General features: G+C 46.5%; 1 protein-coding gene across 1 annotated transcript in view; it reads left to right on the forward strand.

The window, feature by feature from the left end:
* Positions 1–24,528, forward strand: part of SPECC1L (sperm antigen with calponin homology and coiled-coil domains 1 like) — a 142,125-nt gene extending 117,597 nt beyond the window's left edge. Inside the window, exons 14-16 of the mRNA XM_037496849.2 lie at positions 18,674–18,790; positions 19,657–19,716; positions 21,538–24,528. Coding sequence (XP_037352746.1) covers positions 18,674–18,790; positions 19,657–19,716; positions 21,538–21,627 — 267 coding nt within the window. The 3' untranslated portion in view covers positions 21,628–24,528. The remainder of the gene's footprint in view (positions 1–18,673; positions 18,791–19,656; positions 19,717–21,537) is intronic.
* Positions 24,529–26,657: the final 2,129 nt, after the last annotated feature.

Genomic DNA, 26,657 nt, shown 5'->3' on the forward strand with positions numbered 1-26,657 from the left:
ATCTTTCTGTTACTGATTTCTAATGTAATTCCATAGTGGTCAGTGAACATATTCTCTATGACCTGAGTGCTTTTAAACTTACTGAATTTGATTTTGTAGCCCATAATGTGGTATATATACTTACAACAAAAGAATTAGGGTCACTCCCCAAACCAGCTTGTTTCTTGTGATTCTTCTTGGTCACTGCATTTTGGGAGAGAACAGGGACTAGAGAAGCATTTTCTGCACATATCTTCCCATTACCTGCCCAACGCTGAGAGTTTATTTCCACTGCTGTCCTCCCTCCCCTCAACCTTTTCAAGAGCTCTTCAATCTCTCTCTCAGGAAAACATCCCACAGTTCCAATTCTTCTTTCTGTTCTTCCCCTTTCCACCTTCCTTGCATCCTCTCTTCATGATTCAAGTTGGGACTAGCGGGACGGTAGATTGGGAAAGGTTAGGAAAGCTGGGAGTCCTCCCCGTAGACGGGGGGCAGTTAATGCATTAGGCGTTCCTGACAGTCTAAGCAAAGTTTAGTTGGTTTAATGTCCTCTTTTATAATTTGAATTTTAGGTCACCGGAATGGCTTTTCAGAGTAAAAATTTTAAAAGGTGCAGGCTTTTTTAATTCAAATAAAATCTAGATTTATTCAAATCTAGGCTGAAAGTCTAAATTTTTTAAATTTCACACTGTGACTTTGCATGGAAACTAAGTTCCCATGCAGAAAGATCTTACTGTATGTAAATATTCTGTGTATTTCAGGGGTTAAAAATATTTGAATGAAGGGAAAGCAGATTAGCCAGATTTGTAGTCCTGCCCGTTTTTTAATGTGAACATACATATACTTACAAGTTCTTTCTAGTGAGGTGATGAAAACTGCTATGATCTAACTGTTTTTTAACCTGATGACAAGATATCTTCATCCAGAGCTTGTGGCTGCCAGGCGAGGAGTTGACATGTCTGCAAGAGCCCCAGAGAATAGGCAGCTCTCACTTGGCCGGGCTCTTCTGTCCTCTGTCTCACACTGTGGAGGCTAGATGATCCTAGTGGCCACAGTGGAGTGAAAGAACTGTTTCCTGTCTTCAGGGGATTCCTTTTAAAGCTAAACATAGCAGCTCAGAAACAGTTTTCCCAGAATCACAATGTCCTTGTGTTCTCTTTAAACACGACCTGATAACAGTTAGCATCTATTTCCAGAAATTTCTGTATATATTTTTTGAATTAATTGCTTAATAACATTACCATAAACTAGTTTGATCATGGTTTCAGTATGTGGTCGACAACATTATTCAATCAAGTTTTCGGGATTCTTTTCCCCCAGCTGACACAAATTAGCTTTCTCTACACAAGTGAAGGAGTTACATATTACACCCATTCTTAAATGCTGATTTTTACTTCTGTCACTGTGAGCTTCTTTCATAGTTACATCAGGACCTATAAATTTGAAAGATATTCAGTAATGGTGACCTTCTGAATGGCCTGGCAGAGATAGGGACTGTGCACAGCAGCAGTGGTCTCTGAGACATACTTGTGTGACTTCACCAACAGTAGGCTTGTGGTAGAAGTGGGAGAGAGAGACCTGAGGAGTTTTAAGAGAGCTTTAGAAGCTGGTTGTTCTTAACTAAGGATTTTGGCCATCTGCCCTTCATTCTTTTCCATTTAGCTCCCACTAATGACATAGACAAAACATGCTGAATATTGTAAAATGGTTTGATTGCCCATCTCTCATATAATTTTAAGAGAATTATCTGAGGGGTGCATTTTCTAAAATAAAATTTGGATACTTACCTGAATCAGTGCCCAAAATTCTCAAATGTTGGAGAAAGACAGACTTGAGACAGCCTGGGGAAATCATGACAGCCAGCTTGCATTTCACAGGTGAGAAAAACTGCAAATCAGAGAGGTGGATGTGCTTGCCTGAGAGCCTGCAAGTCAGCCTCCAGCGCCTGCCCCAGGCTTCCTCCTGAGCTGTGCTGCCTCCCCAGTGGTGTCCCAAACACTTTAGTAAGTTTCCAGGAAGTCAGTATTTTTATTATGAGTAATGCTGAGAAATAGAAATGAGATAAGTAACGTTTTCAAGAGCTGCTTAATAGTACTAAAAGCAGAACCATTAAATTGTCTGGGTCAAATAATCCTTATATATCATTTCAGATAGCATGTATGGTCCTTTCCTTCCTTACCTCTTGAGAAATCATTTTCCCCTTGTGCAGTGCAATGTGATGCTAGCATAATAATTTGAAGTCTAGAGAGGAGCTAAAATTTGACAGGTTAATTTCATTATATATATGAGTGCTCTGGCTTTTCACGAATGAGTTTAGCCTGAGGTCATTCAGGAAATTTAGGGTGACCTCTCCATTTATAGAAGCAGGTTATTTGGCACAGATCAGAATAAGCATCTTTCCCTGTGCTTCTTTTTTTGAAAGATTTATTTTTATTTATGCATACAAGAAGTAGAGTATAGGCCAGAGGTGTGGAGGTTTCACCAGAGAGGTTTCACCAGAGACGAGTGGGAAGCAGAACAGACGGACCTACTGAAATTCACTGCTGAGGGGAGGAGCAGACAGGAGAGGTCTGCTGCACCATATGGCTCAGCTCCCTGGCCGGGGATAGAACTCATGCCACAGTGGCTGGTGATAGCTTGATAGCGCTGCTGATTCTTTAACCCCTGTGCCACCAGGGATGCCTTCCCTGTGCTTATTTGCCATCCATCTATATGTGTTCGTTGGTTTAGTATCTGTGGGGGCAGAAATGACACAGGGCAGGTTTTCTGATCCAGCAGACCAGGTAAAGGAGGAGTCCAAGAACCCTCAGTGGCTTTTGCAGGTTTTTTATTGCGATTTACCAGGCACATGGCAGGCAGGAGTACTGTGGGGCCGGGAGGCTGGCAGGCCTCCAGCCCCCAGCAAGTCTTCACTCTTTCTGGGCTCTCCAGCCTTCTCTCGGCTTCTCTGCTCTCGGCTTCTCTGTTTCTGCTGGCGTCCCCGCGATGCTGCCCCTAAAAGCCCAGTCTTAGCCCAGGTGAAACCCATCTACATATGCCCACACCCTACTCCCACCATCAGGCATGCATTCAGGACCTCAGGGTTCCATCATCTATTCTGATGGCGGGAGGGCAGAAAAGCCTGATACTTTTTACCTTACCCTACAGTATCTGTTCAGCATTTTTTCCTACTTTCTTATTGTTGTTTATTAATAAATTTTAGATCCTTTAAATATTCTGATCCTTCATACATCATTTGCAAATATTTTCTCCCATTCTGTGGCTTGTCTTTTCAGTTGGTTAAGAGTGGTTTTGGAAGTGGAGAAGTTCTTAATTTGGTGATGTCCAATATATATTTATTTTTTCTTTCATGGTGTATGTGTGTTTTTGATATTTATATGTGAGAAATGTTTGCCTGCCCCAAGGTCCCAAGGATTATCTCCTGTCTTGCAGAATTTCTTTTTTTATTTTTTTTTAAAGATTTTTATTTATTTATTTACACAAGAACTGGGATACAGGCCAGATTCACAGGAGGGTGAGAGGATTCACCAGAGACAGAGCGGGAAACAGAACAGGCAGACTGGCGAAATACACTGCTGAAGGGAGCAGGGGGCAAGACAGGAGAGGTCTGCCACGCCACGTGGGACCCTCACCGGCCGGCTGGGATTGAAATGGTGCTGCAGAGGCTGTGGACAGCTTCATAGCGCTGCGTTCAACGGCATGCGCCACCAGGGGAGGCCCTGTCTTGCAGAATTTCTAGTCAGTCTTAGGTTTTACATTTAGGTCCAGTTTGAATTTACTTTTATGTATGGTGTGAAGTATGACGTGTAGCTAATTTTAATGTTGGCTCTTACTTAAATTGGGAAGAATGGCATGTCGTAGAAAGAGGGAAGGAAAGAGCTACACAATGTCAGAGGTGGTTGAGGTGAAGGGAAGAAGACTCGTCTGTTCTCCAAGGTGAGGACATTTCAAGGAAGAGAGTAAAAAAGAGAAACACGTTCACTGAATTAGACTGCTTCTATGTCTGTGACACATTTTGATTGGATTTTTGCCTCCCTATTGATATTTGCCCCATCCTTTTCATCTCTATACTCGGGAGAAAATTAATTGTGGAGAAGATAAAGGATGTAATTTTATTGGGCTTGTTATCAGGCTATATTCACTGGGTGGGATGAGTTTCCACTCTGGGCCTAGGTGTCTGGTGATGGGATGATTCCTGGTGTTTGCATCTTCCTTCTGAAAGAAACCTCTCTTTCTATGCATCTTTTTAATACTTTCTCTCCTGTCAGCATCTATATTGGAAATTTTTCCTTTCTTTGCTCTAAATCAAGCATGAAATTAATATTTAACACTTTACTGTGCACAGTGTATTATTTCCAAATTTTGAAAGTTTACACTTTTTCCTGGGCATAATTTAAAACCTTTTTAATGGCTTGTTTGTTATCACAAGCATTCATCATTGTGCTACATAGAATCCTGTTTTGAGTGTCTTTGTACTTCTGCTGCCAGTGAATCCCTCAACTCTCTCTGACTACATCCTGATGTATTTTATCATCAAGAAAACAACAGAAAGAGCTTGTAACAAACTTGTTTGTAAAATAAAACCAGAAAAATAACTGGTAGCACTAGCACCAAACACCATACACAGGTGTATCACAAACTCTGCTCTGGGGCCTGTGATAACTCTGTTCCATACTTCTACTAGTGGTATCTGGTTGTCTTTGGTCCAAAATAAAGTGTCTTCCCATTTCCCCTTATTTATTTCACTTAAAGGTGAGGTAAGAAAACCACCAGAGGGCCTCCCTTGGTGGCACAGGCAGTTGAGCACAGCACTGTGAAGCTGTCCACAGCCTCTGCAGCTCCGGTTCGATCCTGGCCGGCCAGCGAGGGTCCCACATGGCGTGGCAGACCTCTCCTGTCGCGCCCGCTGCTCCCCTTAGCAGTGTATTTCATCGGTCTGCCTGTTCTGTTCCCCGCTTTCTCTCTGGTGAATCCTCTCACCCTCCCATGCATCTGTCCTGTACCCCGATTCTTGTATAAATAAATCTTTTAAAAAAAGAAAGAAAGAAAGAAAACCACTGGATTTGGGACTTCAGAAAGAAGTGCAAGAGGGAGGGCCTCCCCGGTGGCGCAGCGGTTGAGCGCTGGGTTGCGAAGCTGTCCGCAGCCTCTGCAACGCCGGTTTGATCCCCGGCTGCTCCCCGGCCACGGGAGGAGGGTCCCACATGGCGCGCAGACCTCTCCTGCTGCCCGCTGCTCCCCTCAGCAGTGTACTTCGGTCCTTCTGCCTGCTCTGCTCCCCGCTCTGGCTCTGGTGAATTATCTCACCCTCCTGCCCTTCTGACTGTATCCAGTGCTTGTATAAATAAATAAATAAATCTTTAAAAAAAAAAAAAAAGGTGCAAGAGGGAGGTACCACAGGTGTAGTACCTTTTTTAGATATTTTGCCATTTTCTCTGTGCCAGAGTGCTATTAGAGATGTAGAAACTGATTCACTGACAGATGGAAAAGAACACTTCAGTTCCTACTATAAGCAATAAAATAAGTTCATCTTAAGGTGAGCATGCAATATTGAGCATTCTTCCCTGAGATCATTTCCTTCCCAAGCTACTGAAAGATCCCAGACACTTTGTATCCCGGATGCCTTGTGCTTTGGTGTTGTGGGTTGACCAGATACATTGCCTATGATATCAGAGATGGGAAGTGCCACGCTGGGTAAGATCCATGGTCATTCCAGGCTCACATTCCATCTTGGCACACATCAGAAGGTATTCCTGGTGGGCGGGCAGGCAGTAGGCTGTTAACCCTCTGAAACGTGAGTACCAAAAGAATAATGATGCATCCAAATGGGCATTTTCCATGTTAGGGAATTCCCATCAATGCGATGGTTTAAATCTGTTCTGTTCTATATTGAACTGACAGTATAATATAGTATCCTTTTTTGCATAAATTATATTTTTCAAATTTAAAGTCTTTAAATGAGTCAGATATGCTCTGTGTCCATTCTTTATGCTTTGTGAAATACTATCTTCCAGTAGCCCCCATTTTTAGAAATTGAAGCATTCCGTCCCTCCCAAGCCTATCTCTGTACTGAAGCTTTCAGATCTGCTAAAACATTTTTTTTCTCTACTTTCCCTAAGTTTCATTAGGCCAGAATATTATTCAGCAAGTCTTTGCTGGGTGCCTAAAGGATATCTCAGACTTTCTGCTCAGTCTTGGTGGATGGAGAACAAGCCCACCCTTGAGGAGCTATATGTTCTAAGAGAGAGAAACAAAGCTATGTAAGTGCAGTATGTAGGCTTGATGGGGACTCACGTTAGAAACCTGCCTGCTCATGTCATCTCTGGCCCAAAGTAGTAGGTGTCCTGAAATTCAGGATGTTAACTAGGGGACAAGTACTGAGGACCCAGCATGACAGTCTTCTGACATTCCAAGGGTGGGGAACAATCTCGTGTTTGAAAAGGTGGATTCAGCACTATCTTTGGGAGATTGACTAGGGGTACAGGCTGTTCTGCCCTCCATAGCTTACATTATCTTAGTGAGTCTTCATAATTGGATATTTTGTCCATATTGTATATGAGAAAATTGAGACTCCTTTAAGTTAAACTGCCTGCCCTAAGGCCCTGTTAAAGAAGTGACCCCAACATTCAGACCCCAGATCCATCGGGCCCTAAAGCCATGACACCTTCACCACACAGCTCTGCTTTTCAAACAAGTATCTGCAGAGGGTGGTTTTTGAATCAATGAAAGAATTTCCTGGGCCTCCCTGGTGGCACAGGCAGTTGAGTGCAGCCCTGTGAAGCTGTCTGCAGCCTCTGCAGTGCTGGTTCGATCCCCCACCGGCCTCGGAGTAACCCACATGGTGAGCAGACCTCTCCTGTCTCGCCTGCTGCTCCCCTCAGCAGTGTATTTCAGTCAGTCTGCCTGTTCTGTTCCCCATTCTGTCTCTGGTGAATCCTCTCACCCTCCTGCACATCTGACCTGTGCCCTGGCTCTTGTATAAATTTAAAAAAAAAAAAGATGACTTTCTTAAGACTTATAGTGGAGGGGCAGTTGGCCTAGTAAGGTAAAGTGCTTCCTTCCTGTCACCAGAACGTTCTAGGATAGGCTGGAGAGCCTTTTCTCAGAGATGGTATTTAAACAGGATTTCATTGTGAGTCTAGGCTGCTAACATTTGGTGGGCTTCAAGGCTTGCGCCACCCAGGCAGCTCTGTATCCATCTATTTCAGAGCCTGAGGACAAAACTGGTGAGCTTTACCTAAGGATAAACTAAAGAAGGCCAGGCCAAGGAAGTTTTGGAGTGCCTCAAACACTTCTTTTCCCCATGCCCTTCCCCAAGGGCACCAATCAGGGTAAATGTAACTTGAGGATTACTGTATGTCCCCTTTAGTTGAAATTGCATTTTGATGAGTAATAACCCCTGCCAAAGCTAAACTGAATCTAGAAAACTAATTCTTAAGCTGCTAATAAAACTGCTCACAACATGCCGTGGATTCATGAATCAGCTGTGACCCAGCCAGCAGGTCTCAATTACCATCTCTTCTTGGTGGCAGTTTTTCTGAAATTTCAAAAAGAAAGCTTTGTGGTTCCTGTGTGCTCTTCTATGAAGTCTCCCCTTTATCTCTTAGGGTGACATTTACTGACCTATCCTGAACTGTCCCCCAAATAGGGTCATTTGACCAAAAAAAGTTTCAGCATGTTGAACCCCAGACATAGTATTATATCTTAGGATTTGTCTTTGTGAAACTTAACATAGTTAGGGCTGTAGCCTAGAAGTGCCTTCACTACTTGGAGCATTTGGGGCAACTTCTCTCACCAAAGCATGAGCAGCTCTTTGGAACAGTCACCCACTGATGATGTATCAGATCACTTTTGAGTTACCAGAAGCTTTCCAGTGGTGGTGGACAAAGCTCATCCTACCCATAACTCCTTGTTTGCTTTTAAGAAAATTTTTTTTAATTGTCAAGGCAAAGCCATAATAAATTCCCTTAGAACTCACTCAGAAATTATTGCATTTAAGCATTATAACCTCTGATTAGATGATCTGGGATAAGTTTCTTATGAGATCTACCTGGTGTACAGCATTTTTGAGCATGTGCTACTTGAGAATGTCTGTCTGCCAATTGTTTTTTGTTGTCATAAAATATACATAGCATAAGACTTACCATTTTGGTCATTTTTTTAGTGCACAATTCAGTGGCATTAAGTACAATTCAGTGGCATTCACAGCATTGTGCATCCATCAAAAATTTAGTTCCAGAACTTTTTATCACCCCAAATACTCTCCTCCAGTACTTATTAGCAGTCACTCCTGGTTCCTGCACTCCTGGCCCATGATAACCACTAATCTATTTTCTGTTTCAGGATTTCACTGTTCTGAATATTTCATATAAATGGAATCATCATATTTGGCCTTTTGTGCCTAGTTTTCACTTAGCATTGTATTTCAAGACTCATCCAACTTGGAGCATGTATTAGTACTTCATTCCTTTTTTGGTTGAATATACCACATTTGGTGGATATTCAGGTTGTTTCCACATTTTGGCTGTTATGTATAGTGCTGTTCCCAACATTCTTGTGCAGATATTAGTTTCATCACCCATTTTCAGTTCTTTTAGGTTTATATTTAGGAGTGGAATTGTTGTATGGTAATGATGTATTTCATTTATTGAGGAACCACCAGACTTTTCCACCAGCAATGTATGAGGCTTCTAATTTCCCCACATCCTCGACAGCACTTGTTATTTTCCTTTTTTAAAAAATAATCAGCATTCTACTTGGTATGGAGTGGTAACTCATTGCAGTTTTGATTTGTATTTCCCTTATGACTTAATAGATTTGTGCATCTTCTCATGTGCTGTTGGCAATTTATTTTCTTTGGAGAACTATGTATTCAAGTCCTTGACCTATTTGGACAATTGGTTTGTCTTTTTGTTGTTGAGTTACAGTTTGGGTTGTTTTTAATGGAAATTTCCAAATACAAGCTAAAATAGTGAGAATAGTGAAACAACCCCCTTGTACTTATCCCCAGCAACAAGTCACAACCACATAGTCTTCTCATTCTCCCACCCGTCTCCCTGCATGATTCTGAAGCAAATCCCAGCCATTCAATATGATCATATGTTTAGACAGAGTTGAAGATTCCCAGTTGAATCATAGTTTTACTGTTAATTTACTGAATTAAGATCCAAATAAAGTTTGTAGTTTGCATTTGGATAATGTCTCTTTTAAGTCTGTTTTAATCTTAATATTCTCCCTTTTTTCCCTCTCACTGTATCTTTTTGAAACAACTGAATTGAGTATCCTATTGAGCTTGAACATTTTAGGTTTTATTAATGACATCCTGGGAGAATTGTCATGCTATAAATTGGTAGATTGAGCTGTTGGTTAGATCTGATTCCAGTTCAAATTTTTGACAGAATACCCCACCTGTGGAAGTGTGTCATCTGTCCAGGTGTAAAGTAGCCTGTGACTCTCTACCTATGGTGTTACTGGCCACTGATAATTGTTTTTACCAGATTTCAAGATTTTAATTCTGTCAGTCATTCCTCCTTCATCCATTAGAGGAACTTGTTTATCAGCTGTTGATAATCTTGACATCCAGTCTGGTCAGGAAAGTTCCATCAAGTATTTAATCCCTTCCTTTTATTTTCCAGCACTCAGGATCATGAATTTCCAAGCTGGGCTAGTTGTGTTTCTGTCAACATCATCATGAACTCATAGACTTAACCTTTTAGATATTGCCATGCATTACACTTTCATCTGCCTTCAGCTTTTAGCTTGGTGACCCTCCCTTCTCAGCTGCACATTCAGGTCACCTGGGAACCTTTAAAAAAAAAAAAAAAGATACCTAGAAAAGCTGTGTCAGCTATTCTAGTGACATATGCATATGTCACTTTGAAAAGGCTTCCAGGTGATTCTGATGCCAATGAGGATTGAGGGTCCTTATTGGAACCTCCTTCCCTTATAAAGTGCACAAGATGCTATGTTCAGGTCACTGGCTTGCCCTCTGCTGCCTGCCTGGCTTTCTCCCTCTTTCCCGCATAAGCCCCAACACCTGACCTTCCTGATGTGAGATGCAGACTCCCTGGAGAGATCCCTCACCCCCACCGCTATCCCTACCCCCAACTGAGTAGAGATTAGCTAAACTGGAGACAAGCTAGAATCCTCAGGGCAACACCTTTATATCAGCAACCACAGGCACCATCCAGGCTTCTCACTACTCCCAGGGCCTTGTGGGGCCTTCTGAGTTTCATAGTCACTACCTGAAGGGGTGAAAACCATGTCTTTGTGAATTTTCCCTCTTTTTGGTATTGTGTTCCTCCTCTCCACCCCCCCCCCTACTGTACCACACAGAAAAATGCACACACACACACTCAGATTCCCAAACACCCTCCAGACTCTGTCCCGTGGCCTGAATCTGAGGCAGTGTGGGCAAGGATTTTGTTTGTAACCCAATCCCGTCTGATGAAGGGTAGACTGTAACGCCCAGAGCATGTCATCCCCAGTGTATTGGGTCACTCTGGCTCTGCCTGACAGGGACCTGTGGTCATCACCTCTATAGTTGAAACAGGCATAAGGTGGGAAAATTAGTCCTTTCACATGTTAGCAGAAAAGTGAATAATGGTTTTTGACTTCTTGCCCTGTGCCCATGAAAGTGGAATTTCCTTAAATAGATCAGAACCTTAATAACTATTTAAAGAGCGTGTTATATTTGAGAGTGAATTTTATGACCCTTAAACTTAAGGCAAATTAAAACATTAAACATTTAGGGCCTCCCTGGTGGCGCAGCGGTTGAGCGCTGGGTTGCAAGGCTGCCCGCAGCCTCTGCAGCGCCGGTTCGATCCCCGGCCACTGGCGAGGGTCCCGCATGGCGTGCAGACCTCTCCTGCCGCCCGCTGCTCCCCTCAGCAGTGTATTTCATCAGTCTGCCTGCTCTGCTCCCCGCTCTGTCTCTGGTGAATCCTCTCACCCTCCCGTGCTTCTGACTGTACCCAGTGCTTGTATAAATAAATAAAAATCTTTAAAAAAAAAAAAGCATTTAAAACATTGTCTTACGATATTTAAATAATTTTTAGTAGAGATTTATGCAGTTTCTTGTTTCTGTGTTCCAGCCCCCAACTCTCAGTGCATACAAAGGCATGCTGAAGCAGAGCATCTGAAGGCCTCAGAAACAATGCCATATCTAAAGTCACAGGAGTGAGGGCCTCCCTGGTGGTGCAGGCAGTTGAGCGCAGCACTGTGAAGCTGTCCTTAGCCTCTGCAGTGTGGGTATGATCCCAGCCACCCAGAGAGATACCCACATGGTGCGGCCGACCTCTTCTGTCTCGCCCACTGTTCCCCTCAGCAGTGTATTTCAGTCAGTCTGCCTGTTCTGTTCCCCACTCTGTCTCTGGTGAATCCTCTCACCCTCCCGTATATCTGACCTGTTACCCTGGTTTTTGTAAATCTTTAAAAAAATAATAATAAAAATAAAGTCACAGGAGTGGAAAAGGGCTTCCATCCCAGGTCTAAAGCAGCGAGTGGAAAATGTCCAGCCACTCCCTCACAGGGTATGAGGGTATCAGGCAATTTTAGAAGTCCAAGTCTGAATTTTCATGGTTGGAAAGAGCAGCAAATGGCACTGTGAAACAGGTCATGTCACTTGACAATCAGATCACTTGGTTGCCATTTTCTGGACAGGAGGATGTATGCTTCTAGAAAAAATATGGCAAAGGACCTCATTTGAGTCTGTGGTCAGCCTTTTGTGAACATCTGTTGTGGCGCATCACACTCTTCTTTTTGTCCATGTAATCCAAACATAGAGTTATCTTGCAGAGTAGAAAAACCCCAAAGTAACCTGAAAATTAAATGTAAAATATTAATTCATTAATTAGGTACTTGCATTATAATTACTAGTGTGTTTTGTGTGTCTCTTTTAAAAAAAAAAAAAAAACTGTTTCCTTCCTAGAGAACTTGGCATCATTGCTGTGACTAGTGAACGTCTGAGTCCTTCCATGAGCATGCATGTGCCCCTCAGATCAGCAAGGTGCTAGCTTTCGGAACAGTTTATTTTAAAAGGGACAGGCTCCAGAAACTGGCCACTGCCTGAGTCAGGACATAGTGGTGTTAAAGGTTCTCGACCTCTAGTCATTTTGTCCATCTGCAAAGCATTTGGGCCCTACTACCAGGGAGATATGCCCTGGAAGATGCTATTTTACAATCAAGGCCCTTCCTTGTGCACCGAAAGTGCCACTTTTTTAAAAAACGGAATTTCCATTTCTAGACAGCCTTTGTGAAATAAACATGTAAAAAGAGTATATGTGTGAAAGTTATAAACTAATATTAACTTTGTTGATGTAGTGGCTTTTTTTAAAAGATTTATTTATTTTCATACAAGAACTGGGGTACAGGCCAGAGGCACAGGAGGGTGAAAGGATTCACCAGAGACAGAGTGGGGAACGGAACAGGCAGACAGACCGAAATACACTGCTGAAGGGAGCAGCAGGTGAGACAGGAGAGGTCTGCCACGCCATATGGGTATCTCCCCAGCCGGCCGGGAATCATACCCATGCTGCAGAGGCTGCGGACAGCTTCACAGTGCTGCGCTCAACCCGCTGCACCACAGTGGAGGCCCTGTAGTGGCTTCTTAATTTGTGAGTGATCTTCATTGAATAATTTGCCATTGCTTAATTATGCTATTGACTACTCTCTGCAGTGGTAGCACTCTCCTCCTTTGGCTTCTGGTTTTTCTTTTGTATGGCCTTCCTCTGTGTACCTCTGAAGGCTATTCATCTCTGCATGGCCCTTACATGAGGGAGATCCAAGAGCCTTCATCTGAGACCTCTTTCCTTCTCACTGCCCTCTCTGACCATCCCTTGGAGGGTTCACCAGGGAGCTGCTTCACTCATGGCCCTTGTACATTTATATCCCCCAACACAGCTTGCACCTCCAGCCCCACCATGTTAACACCCCCAAGTTCCTCCCTTTAGGTGTCTCGAAGCACTGTGAACACAATTTGTCAGAAGTGCTTCTCAGCCTCCATGACGATCCCCACTATTCCCACTGATGTTCAGCTCTGCCAGCAGAAAACCATGGTCACCTTCAGTAGTGCACGCACGACCCTTCTTCATATCCATTGTGTTACCAAGTTTAGTTTGCTTTAGCTCTGAATTATTTCTGTTGCCACTTCCTTCTCCCACCTGCCACCTCTCACGGTGACCTTTTTATTTCCTGCCCAGCAGCCCCAGTTCCCAGTTTAACCACACTCCCCCTGAAGCCTGCCCTGAGACTGGGTCTGCGTCAGATGTACCTGTTGGGCTCTGTCTTGCAAGACATCTCATTCTGGGAGAACTGAGGCCCAGGCTGGGCCTTGGTCCTGGGCGAGGACTGCTCTGTGGGTGAAGAGTCAACAGTCCTTTTCCTGTCTTCTGTCCTGCTATAGACCTGCATGTGTCTCCCTGGGGGCCAGTGCCCTGGCTCCTCTCCAAGATGAAGGCCTTCTTTACCAACAGTGAAAGAACAGGGCTCTGGACACTTCACTCTTTATTTCGCAGGCCTGCAGAACACAGAGCCACACAAAAAACCCTGCTGCCCCTGTCAGGGGAGCTAAATTGGGTACCTGGACCCACCTGCAAAGTGAGGCTTCCCCACAACTACAAGTAGTTCTCAGACACCAATTGAATGGGTGTCCTGATGACCAAATTCCAGTGTCGGGGGAGGGGTACCCTATGCCAACCAACCAACAGTGCTACGACACTAGCAGAGCATCTGGGAATTCTACTCAATTCTGATACTATCTCCCTAGAGAAAGCATCAGATTCTGTGGCCTTAAGAGTTCAGTTTCCCAACACCACCCTCCACTTAAGATGCCAGTGGCAAAGCCCAGGCTTCTGACCAAGTGACGAAATCAGGTGTCCATGAACCCCTCCTCAGGTTTGATTAATTGAGTAGAGCAACTCACAGAACTCAAGAAAGCTTTTACTTCCGAGAACACTGGTTTGTTATAAAAATGTGTAACTCAGGAACAGCCAAATGGAAGACATGCGTAGAGCAAGATAGGGGAGAAAGGCAGAGCCTCCATGCTCTCTCGAGGCTCACCATTCTCCCCCCCAAATCTCTACGTGTTCATCAACCAGAAGCTCTCTGATCCCTCTTGGGTTTTTATTATTATTTAGGCCAATTTGAATTATTGGCCACTGACAGCTGTTACTAATCTCTAGCACTCTCCCCTCCCTGGAGATCCTGGACCTGTGACTGGAAGTTCCAATACTTTGAATCATGGGGCACCAGCCCCAATCCTCAGGTGCTTCCAGAAGTCACCTCATTCACTTAACACCTTTACCATTCTCAACATTTAGAACATTCCATTAGGAGCTGTGAACCTGGAACTGTGAATGATGACCAAGTTTATATTTCTTATAAATCACAATAGCGCAGGGACACATTCTGCCTCATAACATGAATCCCTTTGAAACAAGGATTATAGAGAAGGTTTCCTACCAATGTGTTCCAAGTGAATCCTGAGGAGTTGAGATTTAGAAGTAGCCAATTATCTGAGAATCCCTTATCCAACCCTTAGAGCACAGGAAGGGTACCCACACTAAAAGCCCATATTTTTTATGTGACGCACCCATTGAATGTCAGGTAGAGGTTTACTGGTGACATAATTAACAGCAAGGGTCAACAGACTTGATCATGTGGCCAGGAGCTGCCTAGGGACATGGTGCTTTTGTTGCCTATTGGCACCCTATAATGGGATGGGTACCATCCGCTACAAAGTACCTATCTCCCATACAATTAAGTAAGCAGACCCATAAAAATCCCTTATCTTTGTAGAAGGCCGCACAGTTTCACAGAGTGTGAATGATGGGCCAGGTGTGTACATTCACTTTACAGAGAAAAGCCACTCGCTGGGACCCAGCACCTGGTGTCAGGCCTGGTTAAGCACCCCTACCTGAAGGCTTTATACTGGTGGTGGTTTAGTTGTTTTTATCCAAGGCACAGAAACGTTTGCTTTTTTTTTCTCATCTGCTAAGACAGTTCAAGGCCAGCTCTGTTAACCTGGCTCTCAGGGGCAGAGTCAATTGATCATGTGTTATGGGAACCAGGAAACCACAGGCAGACTTACCTGCCTGTGCCTGTTGCCACCTCACTCAGAAGACAGCAACAGAAAGTTTGGCCCAGACTTCACACGGCACATTCCTCTAGGTCCAGGCACTGAACGGGATACCTGTTAAGAGATGAAGGCTAGGGCCTCCCCTGGTGGCGCAGCAGTTGAGCGCTGGGCTGCAAAGCTGCCTGCAGCCTCTGCAGCGCCAGTTCGATCCCCAGCCGCCGGCAAGGGTCCCACATGGTGCGCAGACCTCTCCTGTTGTGCCCGCTGCTCCCTTCAGCAGTGTATTTCGTCAGTCTGCCTGTTCTGTTCCCCGCTCTGGCTCTGGTGAATCCTCTCACCCTCCCACGCTTCTGACTGTACCCAGTGCTTGTATAAATAAATAAATCTTTTTTTAAAAAAAGAGGTGAAGGCTAGTGGGAACCTGCAAATGTTGGCTCCTGTGAGCTCCATCACTAAGGAAAACTGGTTTGGGGCCTGGGATCTGCCTGGAGCCCACTGGATATCCTGGTGGTGGGGCACAGTGGGTAGCCTGCAGCCCCACAGGGGTGTGAGTAGGGCCTGGCTGAGTGCTGTCACAGTTTTGGAATGAGTAGTCCTCACTGAACAGGAAAGGAGCTGGCATTTGGTGGAATGGCCACTGCTCTGGCAATATGAAACAATTTTGTACTTTTACTTGTATTTATTTGTATTAATCCTGTCATAATAATGGGTAATAATTTAAGAGCTCTAGAGAGGAAAGGAAGCCAGGAGAACTTTTCCCCATCTTCTGATACGGATTTTCCAGCCTTGTGCTTTTCAGCCTCAGAGAACCAGCTTTGTTGTTTATAGACTTTTCTATGTTCAGTCTGTGTTATTTCTCAGATTTTTCAGCCCGAAACGTTAAGAACAATTAAATAAAAGGTGAGATGGGGAAGCAGGTGTGTAGGCTGAGCACTGTGTCGTGGTGATAGCTGCAGCCTGATCTCTTGGTATGGGCTTTTCCCCCACTGCTGATAAAGCACCTTGTTTCAAGGCCTGGCATATTTCCCCCAGGGTCTCTACCTGAGATTAGGAGGCAGAGGCAGGGAGGACATGCAGAGGTTTCACTGGGCTGTGTGTTTATCAACCATGGTGTCTGTCCCCTGTAGGGGATGGCGGGGGGGAGTGAGGGGGGTACCTGGCCTAATTCCCCATGGAGAGGCAGAGTGACCCGAGGGAGAGTGACCCTGGCCAGGCTGCCTTGGTTTGGGGTTTAGTTGTTTTGACTTGAAGGTTTGGTTGTCAGGTGTACTTAAAAGTTAATTCCCCCAGCCTGGAAATCAAGGAGTTATTGTTTTCCTCCTTTCAATCACAGGCATGTTTTGTAAATGAAGCACTGCGCTGACTGGAGGTTCCAGGTTTAGGGTTGGGTTTGTCTTGAGGAAGCTGGGGAAGGCTGGGGTTCCCACAGCTGGGGAGCTGGGGCACAGCCATTTCCTCTGGAGCAGGAGGAGCCTTTGCCGCGAGGTGCAGTGAGGCCAGGCACGTAGGCAACTCTGCCAGAGACAGCTGCCTTTCAGGGAGCTGGAGAAGGGGCCAGCGGCAGCAGGAAGTGGGGATTTGTTTTCTTCTAGAAGTGAATGTGACCTTTGGGGGCAAAGATTGGGAGCTGTTGACGGCCATGTGGCCCACATGGAAGCTCAAACACATCATTAAAAAGCTTTTTGCCTGCGCTCTATGCAGTGATACTGGTGTCCTTGGCTCTTTCATCAGGGCACTTAGTCACAGCACTGGTCAGATCCCAGAAGTGCAGATGGGCTTTGGGCTTAAACCTGAATTTGAATAATAGCACAGACCAGCTATTAGTTGACCTGAGCCTCTCACCACAGCCTCCTTGTGTAAAAAATGCTCCTTGCTGACGTGAGATTGAAATGATAGACTGACAAAGGACAAAGGACACATACTCTCCTCCCTGCTTCCGTTCCAGCACCTTGGACAGGTCACTTCCCTTCCCTGGCCCCAGTTTCCTCCTGGATGGAGGTGACACACCCGATTGGCTGCTGCCTGAGAGTCACAAAAGATGAGTGACAGGTTTGCTGTGGCAGTTATCAGCAGTAAAACTGTCAAGCATCATTTGTTGTGTGGCGCCTTAAGGAGTGTTGGCTGTAATTGTTGGCCAGAGCAGAGGCCCTGAGGACGGCAGCCTGGCTTTTAGGGAATGTAACAGGGAGTTTTGTCTGGACTGTGTCTTCATGACCAGGAAGTATGAGGACTGAGGCAGGGACATCTGCCTGTGCCCAGTCACATGTGGAGGCCTAGACAGCGGGCCAGTGCATTCTTATAAATGGAGTCAGAGGTGGCATGCAGCCACCACTGTCTTGCTGCGACCTTTTCCTGACTCTTGGCAGGTTTGCATCCCTTTGTGCCTTAATTGGTAACTTTCCTTATGGCAGTTTGTGGACAATACCTCCAGCCAAATCAACGAGACTGGCAGCAACAGACAATCAGATTTCTGAGGGAAGTGACCATTGGGCTAATTATTCACAGAGCTGCTGACCTTTAGCAGTGCGCTTGGGTAGAAGCCCCCAGAAGGCAACCTCTGGGCATTCAGTCGAGGCCAGACAGCTGGGTTTTATGATGAATCTTAAGTTAGGTTTCGTGCTCCCCTACATTACCTGCTGCTTTGGTTAGGAGTATTGAGGGTCATGAGACTAGACAAAGATGGTCTCCCCACAGGACCCAGTACTCCCTACCTGCCCCTCAATTCTAAGCCAATGATCTCTGCTTGGTACCAGGACTTAATAGTTTCTTAAAGAGAAGGCTAGGATGGTAAACTATGGGAAACGACACAAATACAAATAGTGCTGTATTGTTCTGTGATCAGTTGTTCCTGGTACGAATAAGAACTGGGACCCAGAAACTAGATGTTTTGCCTTCAGTAATAAAATGTGGGCTTCCTCAGTCATCTACAGAGCTAACTCTTGATTCAGTTTGAGGCTATCTGAAGTTAACAGTGAAACAAAACAAGAGTTGTTTGGGGAGTGCTCTCTTTTTTCAGTTTGTGGCATTTATGTAAAAGTTTGTGAATTAGTGACATTATTTGTGGAGTTTTATCTTCAGAAGGACATTTTAGCTGAATATATCATATAATGAAATATTTTGAATGATACACTACTTTGTGGTTGCAAATATATCTAATTTGCTTATGGAGTAAGGTACCACTTACAAGAAATCAGGTGGTTCTCCCAGAAGCACTGTGGGAAAGCTGACAGTCTGGCACTGATGGACTCCTGCTCTCTCCTACAAGGAGTAGCAGTTGTACCAGAGGTTCTTGATGTACTGTCAGACTTTGCTTAGAGTCAGGCTGAATCATAACTCTTCTGAACAGAACTGCTGCTTGCTGATACCCTGCAATTCGAGGCAAGAAAAGTTGGCTCAGATATTCCCCACTGCAGTGGCAGCCATGTCCAGGTGGTGGTGGGAGCCGGGTTTGGTGAAAGGGCCAGTCCTTGACACCAGCTGGTCTTGAGACACAGCCCCCAGCATGGGGCACTTCTCCAGAGGCCCACCCAGATGGCATCTTAGGCCGCATCCACCATCATCAGCTTCTCCTAAGAAACTCAGAATGTTGTTTACATGTTTTTATTTTGTTTCCTTCAGAATATTGACATTACAAATTTCAGCAGTAGTTGGAATGATGGACTAGCCTTCTGTGCCCTCCTGCATACGTACCTTCCAGCCCACATTCCATATCAAGAATTGAACAGTCAGGATAAGGTAAGGCAATCTAGGCAGTGACCCAGCTCCTGGCATCCTCTTCACCAAGGGAGAGGGATGGGTGAAAAATAGAGCCACAAACTTACATTATTAGTGTTTCACATCTATAGTGCTGGCTCACAATGGCCCAGTTCTACCTTGTCTTAGTCTGAGGTTGGGTTATTTGTGCTAAGTAAGCCAGCCCCTGACCCATTTTATATGGGGCATTTGGTGGGACATTTGGTTGGTTCAGAATTTCCCAAGTGATGGGCCCTGTCTGTCCTGGATGATGATGACATTTAGGAGTAGGAGCTTCACCAAAAACTGTCCAGAAGGATGGCTCAAGACGTGAGTGGTCTGGATAGCACCAACTGCACCAGACCAGCCGTTTGCCCCCTTTTGGACTAAGAATGGCTCAAAGTACAAGCCTCTGCAGACCCGACCATGGTCTGAGGTTTCACATTCAGGGAACTGCTCAGGGGCAGGGGCAGGGAATAGCCCTGCCCGAATGAGCACTGGGGAGAAGAGAAACCAGCCCCATCTCTCCCCTCCCCTGTTCCATTCCCACAGCAGCCCCTCCGACCTTCAGGCAGCCCTTGAATATCTCCCTGGGGTGCAAACTCATATGGCAGGTGTTTCATGCCAGATTTGAAGGTGCATTTGCAGGTGGCTCGGGCTGATGTGTTAGAGGAAAGCAAGTGTTTGGGGGCTCACTCCATAGCCAGTTGCTTGTGCAGCGGCCAGTAAGCATGGGAGCAGGACTTACAATGTAGCGGACTTGTTTGGTACCATGTGGGCGGGTATGCGCCTTTTCTGAGCAGCAGGTGTGGGCCCATTGCCTTTCTCCCTCCTTGCTTCTGCCTCTAGTCATGTTCTTTCTTTCACAGCGAAGGAACTTCACCCTGGCCTTCCAGGCGGCTGAGAGTGTCGGCATCAAATCCACGCTGGTGAGCCCCTTCTCCCTTGAGGTGTCAGTGGCAGGGTACCTCCTTTTTCTTAGGAAGAACTTCCTTATTAGGGGAGGTTCTTAGGTGTTCTGGCAGCTTGATCATGAAGGGCGTCCTGGGTGGGAACCCTGCATCAGCCGTGTAAGCATCCTGTCAGGTGTAGGTGCAAACAGAGTCTCACTCCTGGTCCCTGGGTGCTTTCTGCCTCACATGAAGCATCTCAAGGAAGTGCTCAGAGTTCAGTGGGTTGGTCCTGACCTCAGTGCAGGCATCCTTCCTCCAGGTTGCTTCTCAGAGTTAATCATCTTCCTTCACTGAATCCTTGGGTATAGAAGAAAAATGCTGACAAGTTTATGTGTCCCTATAAAGGCACAACCAACTGGTCTGTCAGCCTTTTATCTAACTGGAGTGAGGATAGGGTGAGTCCTGAGTCAAGGTAAGGTGGCCTTAGAGACTGAATAAGCAGTTCCCACACTTCTTCACAAAGGCCATGGGAAACTGGTTCTCGTGGAATGAGAAATGAGTTGTAGAAAACTCACGTGTTTCAGCATCTTCTTTAGGCCTTTGCTCAGGGCCTGCAGTAGTTCACAATAGATGTGCTTCTTTCAGGGCTCCTTCCTTGTCCCCGAGTCTGACTTCCTCGGAGAAAACACTTTTCAGTAATCAAAGGCAGTCCTTCCATAACTAGAGACACTTTCACTCCGTAACTTCGTGCTGAGCTATGGGGCGCACGCTGTATCAGTGCACAGCACAAGGAGTTCCTTAGACTGAATAACTCTGAGGCCAACCCAAGCCACCCCACATTCCTAGGACCCCAGCAGTTGCCTGACCCAGTACCATATCTCACCCCAGGGGGACCTGTCACCCTCACTTGACATTTGAATAACTTTGATGAAATATTTATATTGCCAGTGTGTTTATGTAGAGTTCCATAAATATATTGTATGAATTCATAGATAGAAGCTTTTTTTAGAGTACCTTCTATTCAGTTCTATAGAAGTATTTTCTATTGTCTAGGTATTTTACTTCACATGTAAAGTTCTGATATATAAGAAGTGGGTAGTTTTCCCACCTTGCAAAACTTCTGTAAGTCAAGATTCTTACACTGAACATATGCCAACATACACTGAACTGTATACCAAGTCACCAGTGGGTGGCCCTTTCCTTCCTGCTGGCTCTGGCAGCACGTTCCCTCACCTATAGGAAGGGCCTGCTAGGTCTGTGTTCTTCAGACAGCTCCCTTGGGAAGTCATAGATGCTCTCCAGCAACAGTGGGTCTCTCTTATAGATTTTGCTATAGGCAAAATCCAGGATTTACCAAGTTCCTGTTATAGTAGTGGCTCAATGTCACAGGTTGCTAGTATTCTGAATCATATAGTTAGAAAAGAGTGTCCTCCCTGATTTCAGGTGGCTGCTATGGAAGGGTATTAGAATGCTGAGCTCTGAGATCCTCCAGCACACAGAACAGACACTTTCTCGGGACAGTGTGGTTGTGGAGCGGGGGTGAGAAGGGCTCTCAGAAGTGACCATGAGGAGGGTTGAGGGGCAAGTGCAGGGGATGGTCCTTCACTGTGGTGAGAAAGAAGATGTGAACCTGTTGTGTACTCAAGCAGGGGCGGGCGGCTCAGGGAGGACGCGCTTCCCAGGGACACTGGGAAGAGATGGAGCAGACACCTTGGCCAGAGCTTTGATGTGTGTGATCAAACTTTGACCAAAATCCTTCAAGGTCCCCCTCACCCATACCTCAGCCCCAAGAACCTGTTTTGTGGGATGGGCCAGGAGGTGACCTGGAATTCTGACCAAGCCTTTCTTCTCTGTCAGGACATTAATGAAATGGTGCGGACTGAACGACCAGATTGGCAGAACGTGATGCTGTACGTGACAGCAATCTACAAGTACTTCGAAACCTGAATACCCCAGGAGGACCCCCCACAGATACCAAGAGACACCACCATCATTAGCTATGCGCCCTATAAAGCTTTCAGCAACTCTGGGCTGCCCTGTAGTATGTGAGCCTTCAGCCTGAGCCTCCGAGTTGGACGAACTGGGGCCTGTGTGGCCCATGGCTCGGCCAGGCTCCTCCCACACAACCTGTCCAGTGGTCAGTATGGAACCAACGTGACACTGATTTGCTGCCAGTTTTCTTTTTGAAGAGGATATTGAACTACATTAGTGCTGCGGGGTGTAAAATAAAGACTCCTCACAGTTAAATTTGGGAAAGGGGATTAAATTATGTGGACAGTTCATAAGGGTTGGTGAAAGCTTTAGCCCAGCACTTCTCGACTGCTTGCCTGTGTATGTTCCTTCACCTGTGAGAACCAGTAAGGAAATCCATGCCTGACAGGTTTCTGCCTCTAGGCACTTGACAGAGCAAGCCTTGGCCCCTAACATGAGCTTGGTTTTGAAGGGTGCATGTGACAGGGCTTTCCTGGCCAACTCAACTTAGGTATTTTTAAGTTGAGCTAACATGATCAAAACTCATGTTCCTGGCTTTCAGGGTCTCCTGTGTGGAATGATTCATGCAGCTGGGCCTCCATAGACAGGAAATTAACTGAGGGGCACCCCTCGCCCAATGTTCTCCTGACCAGTCCATCCGTCAACCTTGAAAGGACTTGGATCCTCAGTTTTGACTTTAGATTTCTGGACTAAAGAATTGGTCATAAGGAATTCTCCTACTTTAAAAAAAAATTTTTTTTTTTGTTCTTCTGAGCAATATTGGCAAAAATAGCTCCTGCTCCATTAGTACCAAAGGTAAATTATTTTAGTAAGAATAGAGATGAAATACCAAATCTGGACATTAGTATGGTAAAAGCAAAGAATGAAGTAGGATGTAGCAAGAGAATAAACTAAACAACTTTAGGAAGCCCAGGGAGTGTAATTTAAAGTCATTTATGGATCACTGAGACATAATCCTCCTAGGCCAGAATTGAAGAAAGTGCCTTAACTCTCCTTGCTATGATAGCCACCATGCAGAGGGGCTGGAAGGCCACTGCCCACCATGGTCACAGCAGGATGTCACCTGGGCACCACCGGTCAGAGATGGACTTGGGCTCCCTGTTATCGCTGCCCTCTCCTGGTTCTGAGTGACAGACACCTGAACCACAGCCCCTTCTGTGTGGTTTGAACCAAAGCCTTATTAGGTGTTTCTGTTGCGCTGGCTCAGGCTGGGACTCGGCCCTTCTTGGAACTTGGAACCCCCATGTTATGTGTGCCTGGCACGGTTGTTGTTGGTTTGAACAATGTCAAGACCTGTCGCATCCAGAACACAACTGTTTTTGGCATCCAGAAAGTAGTCAAAGGAAGAGCTGGCACCAGTGGAAGCAGGATCTCTGCCCCAGCCACAAGATGCAAGGACAGGATTGCAGCAGACTGCCCAGCCAGCTTGTGAACTGAGGCCTCTGTCTTCAAGCATGATGTTCTAGACTAGGAGTTGGACATGTCTATAGCCTAGAAACGAATGTGGTTGTTACAAAGTGGGGTGTGCGTGTGCGTGTGGCCTGCTAGCCTGAGGCCATTGGTGGCCAGTAAATGCCCATCTGCCCTACCCAGATGTCCTAACCTGACAGCTCCAGCTGCGGCCCCAGCTAGAGTGTTTTAAGGAAATGTCCATTTTCAGTCAAAGGAGAGACCGGGTGAGCAGAACCCAGCCAGAGCACCCCAGAAACAGCAACCCCAGTGGACTCCTGTCCCTGTCCTCTGTAACCCAATTCTGTTCTTATTTCTGCTGCTCCGTTGACAGTTCCCCTTTGCTGTCAGCTGAATGACTGTTAGTATAAGAATCATTGTTTTTTAAATGTCTCTCCATTTCACTTTTCCTGAGTCCCGCTTTTGTTCTTATTTGCCAGTCTGGACCACATGCATCTGACCTGTAGTCATGTTTGCTTGTTTATTACCAGGATGGGGAGGGCAGGGGAAAGGACTGTTTCGTCCTGTAAAGGGCAAGACTTTCCTGGGTCTACATTTCACAACTTTGTCCCTTCCTAGCCACTTGAGCCAGCCCTGGCAGCCGTGGCTGCTGCTGACGGGCTGCATGTACATGGCTGCTGCTCCCCCGAAGTGTGTCCTGGGCTGCGGCAGGGCAGAGGGTGGCACCGGGAGGATCTACCTCTGCCTCCCTTACAACAGGCTACACGAGCTGCCTGGCTAGGCTGCCCACATTTGCTTGTGGATCCACAGCTGAAAGGATTCCAGAAGCATAGCAATTTGCTTTTTCTAATAGGATCCTTATGACACGGTTGGCTTTATGGAATGGTTACGGATGGTCACCCGTGTATGTGTATGTGTATGTGTGTTTGAGACACTCTGAGGTGCTTTTATTCCAGTGGCAATTGATGTGAAGCCTCCAGAAAGTCATTTTGCCACTTCTCCCTTCAAGCACAAGCTTTACTGCAAAAGGGCCAGTTGTGTTTCTATTTCTCTCAACTACAGTCTTCTGCTGACGGATGATACTTCTTTATTTTGTTCCATTAAATATTCTCGAATTATTAAAATTCCTGAAAAACATCAAGCTTGACTTTTCTAACTCGCCCTTCCCTGTGACCCCTCTAACATGGCGACTGGGTGTGCAAGGAGGGCACTTCTGACCAGCCTCCACCCTCTGGCCACCTGTCCCCATGGTGGGGGAAGGAGCCGACTGGAGGTTGGGAGCCTCAGCCAAATACTTGCATCTGTAATGAGGGTGCTTACATGAGCCCAAAGGGTGTGGTGTGACCACTGAGATTCTGTGACAGGCGTGAAGACCTCAGAAACAGCTGTCCTATAAGGAGGGACACCCCATCATTCCCCAGCTTCAGCCAGCTGTGCAGTTCCAGGGCAAGGAGTTGATGCCTGAAGGTTTTTTTGGGTTTTTTTTTTTTTTTTTTAAATCTGTCTTCTTAGAGTTCTCTGAATGTATTAAATTATGGAGAAACAAAGGTAACATCAGTAATTGTACTACTCAGGGGCAGCCAGCCAGTTAAGCCTTTCTTCCTGCGCATCACAGGATGATGGTGAATCCACGGAGAACAGCCCAGGGCGATACTGCATCTTGTCACATTGCACATGTCATGTGCAGTGGGCCCCATGGGGCTGTCTCTGGAGCAGGGTAAACTGGGCTTCCCTTCCTGGGCATGAGACTCCCCAGGGTCAGAGGTCCTTCCAGCGACTGACTTGCTCCTGGGGAGGCAGGCACCCACCAGTCTGCATTGAATTGTGTCTTATTAGTGCTCAGAGCCCTTCAAATGCTGCTGACGTAGCCCAACCTCCTGAGCATAGCACCCTAGTCCTTGGAATCCCTGCACATGGGGTGGCTGAGGGAGGACACGTTGTGGCCTCTGCTCCCGCCAACTCACCCCTGTGGGGCCTAGGCTGTGGATCAGACACGAGCTCTCGGCCTCTGTAGTGCCTGTAGCCTGTTCTGGTGTGGTAAGAGAACACCGAGACAGACATGTTGAGCATGTATGCAGCAGGGACCGATCACATGGCATCTCTCGCAGAAGGGATGAACCCACCCAGAACCCCTGAGCAGCAGAGCTAACATGGACTTTTCTAGCTGCTACCCCACAGGTTTGGGGTGGGGGTGACCTTTCCCAAAACATCCCTCCTTCCTGTCATGCCTGTGCCTCAGGAACAGACTGTGGGGCAGACCACCTAGGGACACTTAAGTTGGGAAGCTTCACTTCCCAACCTGCTCAGAGCCTGCTGGCCTCACAAGGTGGCTCCTCTGCCTGACAGGGCTGCAAGCAGCTGGAGAGACCCAGCTCCTGATAGGGCCAGCCCAAGGGCTGTGCTTCCGTGAACTTGGTACTGACTCCACCTCCTCAAGCAAGCACCTCTGGAAGGGAATTGGATCTATTTTGACTTAGGGAATGTTCTAGAACCTGGGGGTGGGGTAGGGGAAGGGGTGTTTTTTTGGATAGAAGCAGGATAACTTCTCCGTTTTGGAGAAGTCTGGTGAGCACTTCAGGGTGGCCTGGTTAATTCCAGGGGATGCCTCCTTGAGCATGTGAGACAACAGCTGGGGGGCAGGGTTGGGGGAGGCCATGCACCCAGGTCAGAGGTGTGGAGAAGTTCAACCTGCACCAGGCCAGAGCAAGGGAAGGCCTCTCGAGCTCTGGAGGGATCACATTGCCAAGTGTGCGAGTCTAGGGTTCTGAGGGGTGGAAGGGAGGGAGTCTGCACTCCTAGGAGGAGACTGAGCCAGAAGGACAGGGGAAGAGCATGGCATGGGCAGAACACAGAATACACCTGGGTTCCCTTTTCCCCAGGCTATCCCTGCCCACGTGGAGCCCCAGACACTGAGACAGCACCACTCTAACTGACCTTCAGTTTCCATCTACACTGATAGGCCCAGTTCAGCTCAGAAACATGGGGCTCCTGCTGGGGTTGTTACTTGACGCCCAGAAGTTGACATGAGCTGAAGCATCTTCCCTGGGTGTTGGGCTGGTGGATGGGGGGCTGCTCAGGAAGCTGCTACTGTGGCTGCGGGCCTGTTAGGGAGAGTCCACAGACATAATCTGCCTTCTGGTGGCCTGCCTTAGTCTGAGCAGAAACTGGAACCCTGTGAAATCTCTCCACTTCCTCAGATCCCTAGGAAGTGTGTGGTGTCCCTCCCTTTGGGGGAAGTTTGGTGACCACTTCAGGGTGGCCTGGTTGATTCCAAGGGATGCTGACTGGCCCCAGCACCTTGGTCCTGGGTCTGGCATTTCTCCCTGGATGTGGCCCAGCTGGCCGCAGAGCAAACAATCAGGGGCCAGAGGCCGTGCAGGTGCATCCTGGACAGGAACAAAGAGCCAGTGGGGGTTGGGGGTGGAGGGTGGAGAGTCTGAGAAAGGAATTCTGCTGTAGGAGAAAGCCCAGCTGGCCCTCTCTGGCCTGAGGAACCCCATCCTGGTTGGGCTGGACGGAAGGAAGGGCAGGCACTCAGAACCTTCAAAGCCTGACTAGGGCTGGTCTGGGAAACC

Source organism: Talpa occidentalis, unplaced genomic scaffold (genome assembly GCF_014898055.3).
Source record: "Talpa occidentalis isolate TD23 unplaced genomic scaffold, MPIMG_talOcc4v2.1 talOcc4.8, whole genome shotgun sequence".
Taxonomy (NCBI): Eukaryota; Metazoa; Chordata; class Mammalia; order Eulipotyphla; family Talpidae; genus Talpa; species Talpa occidentalis.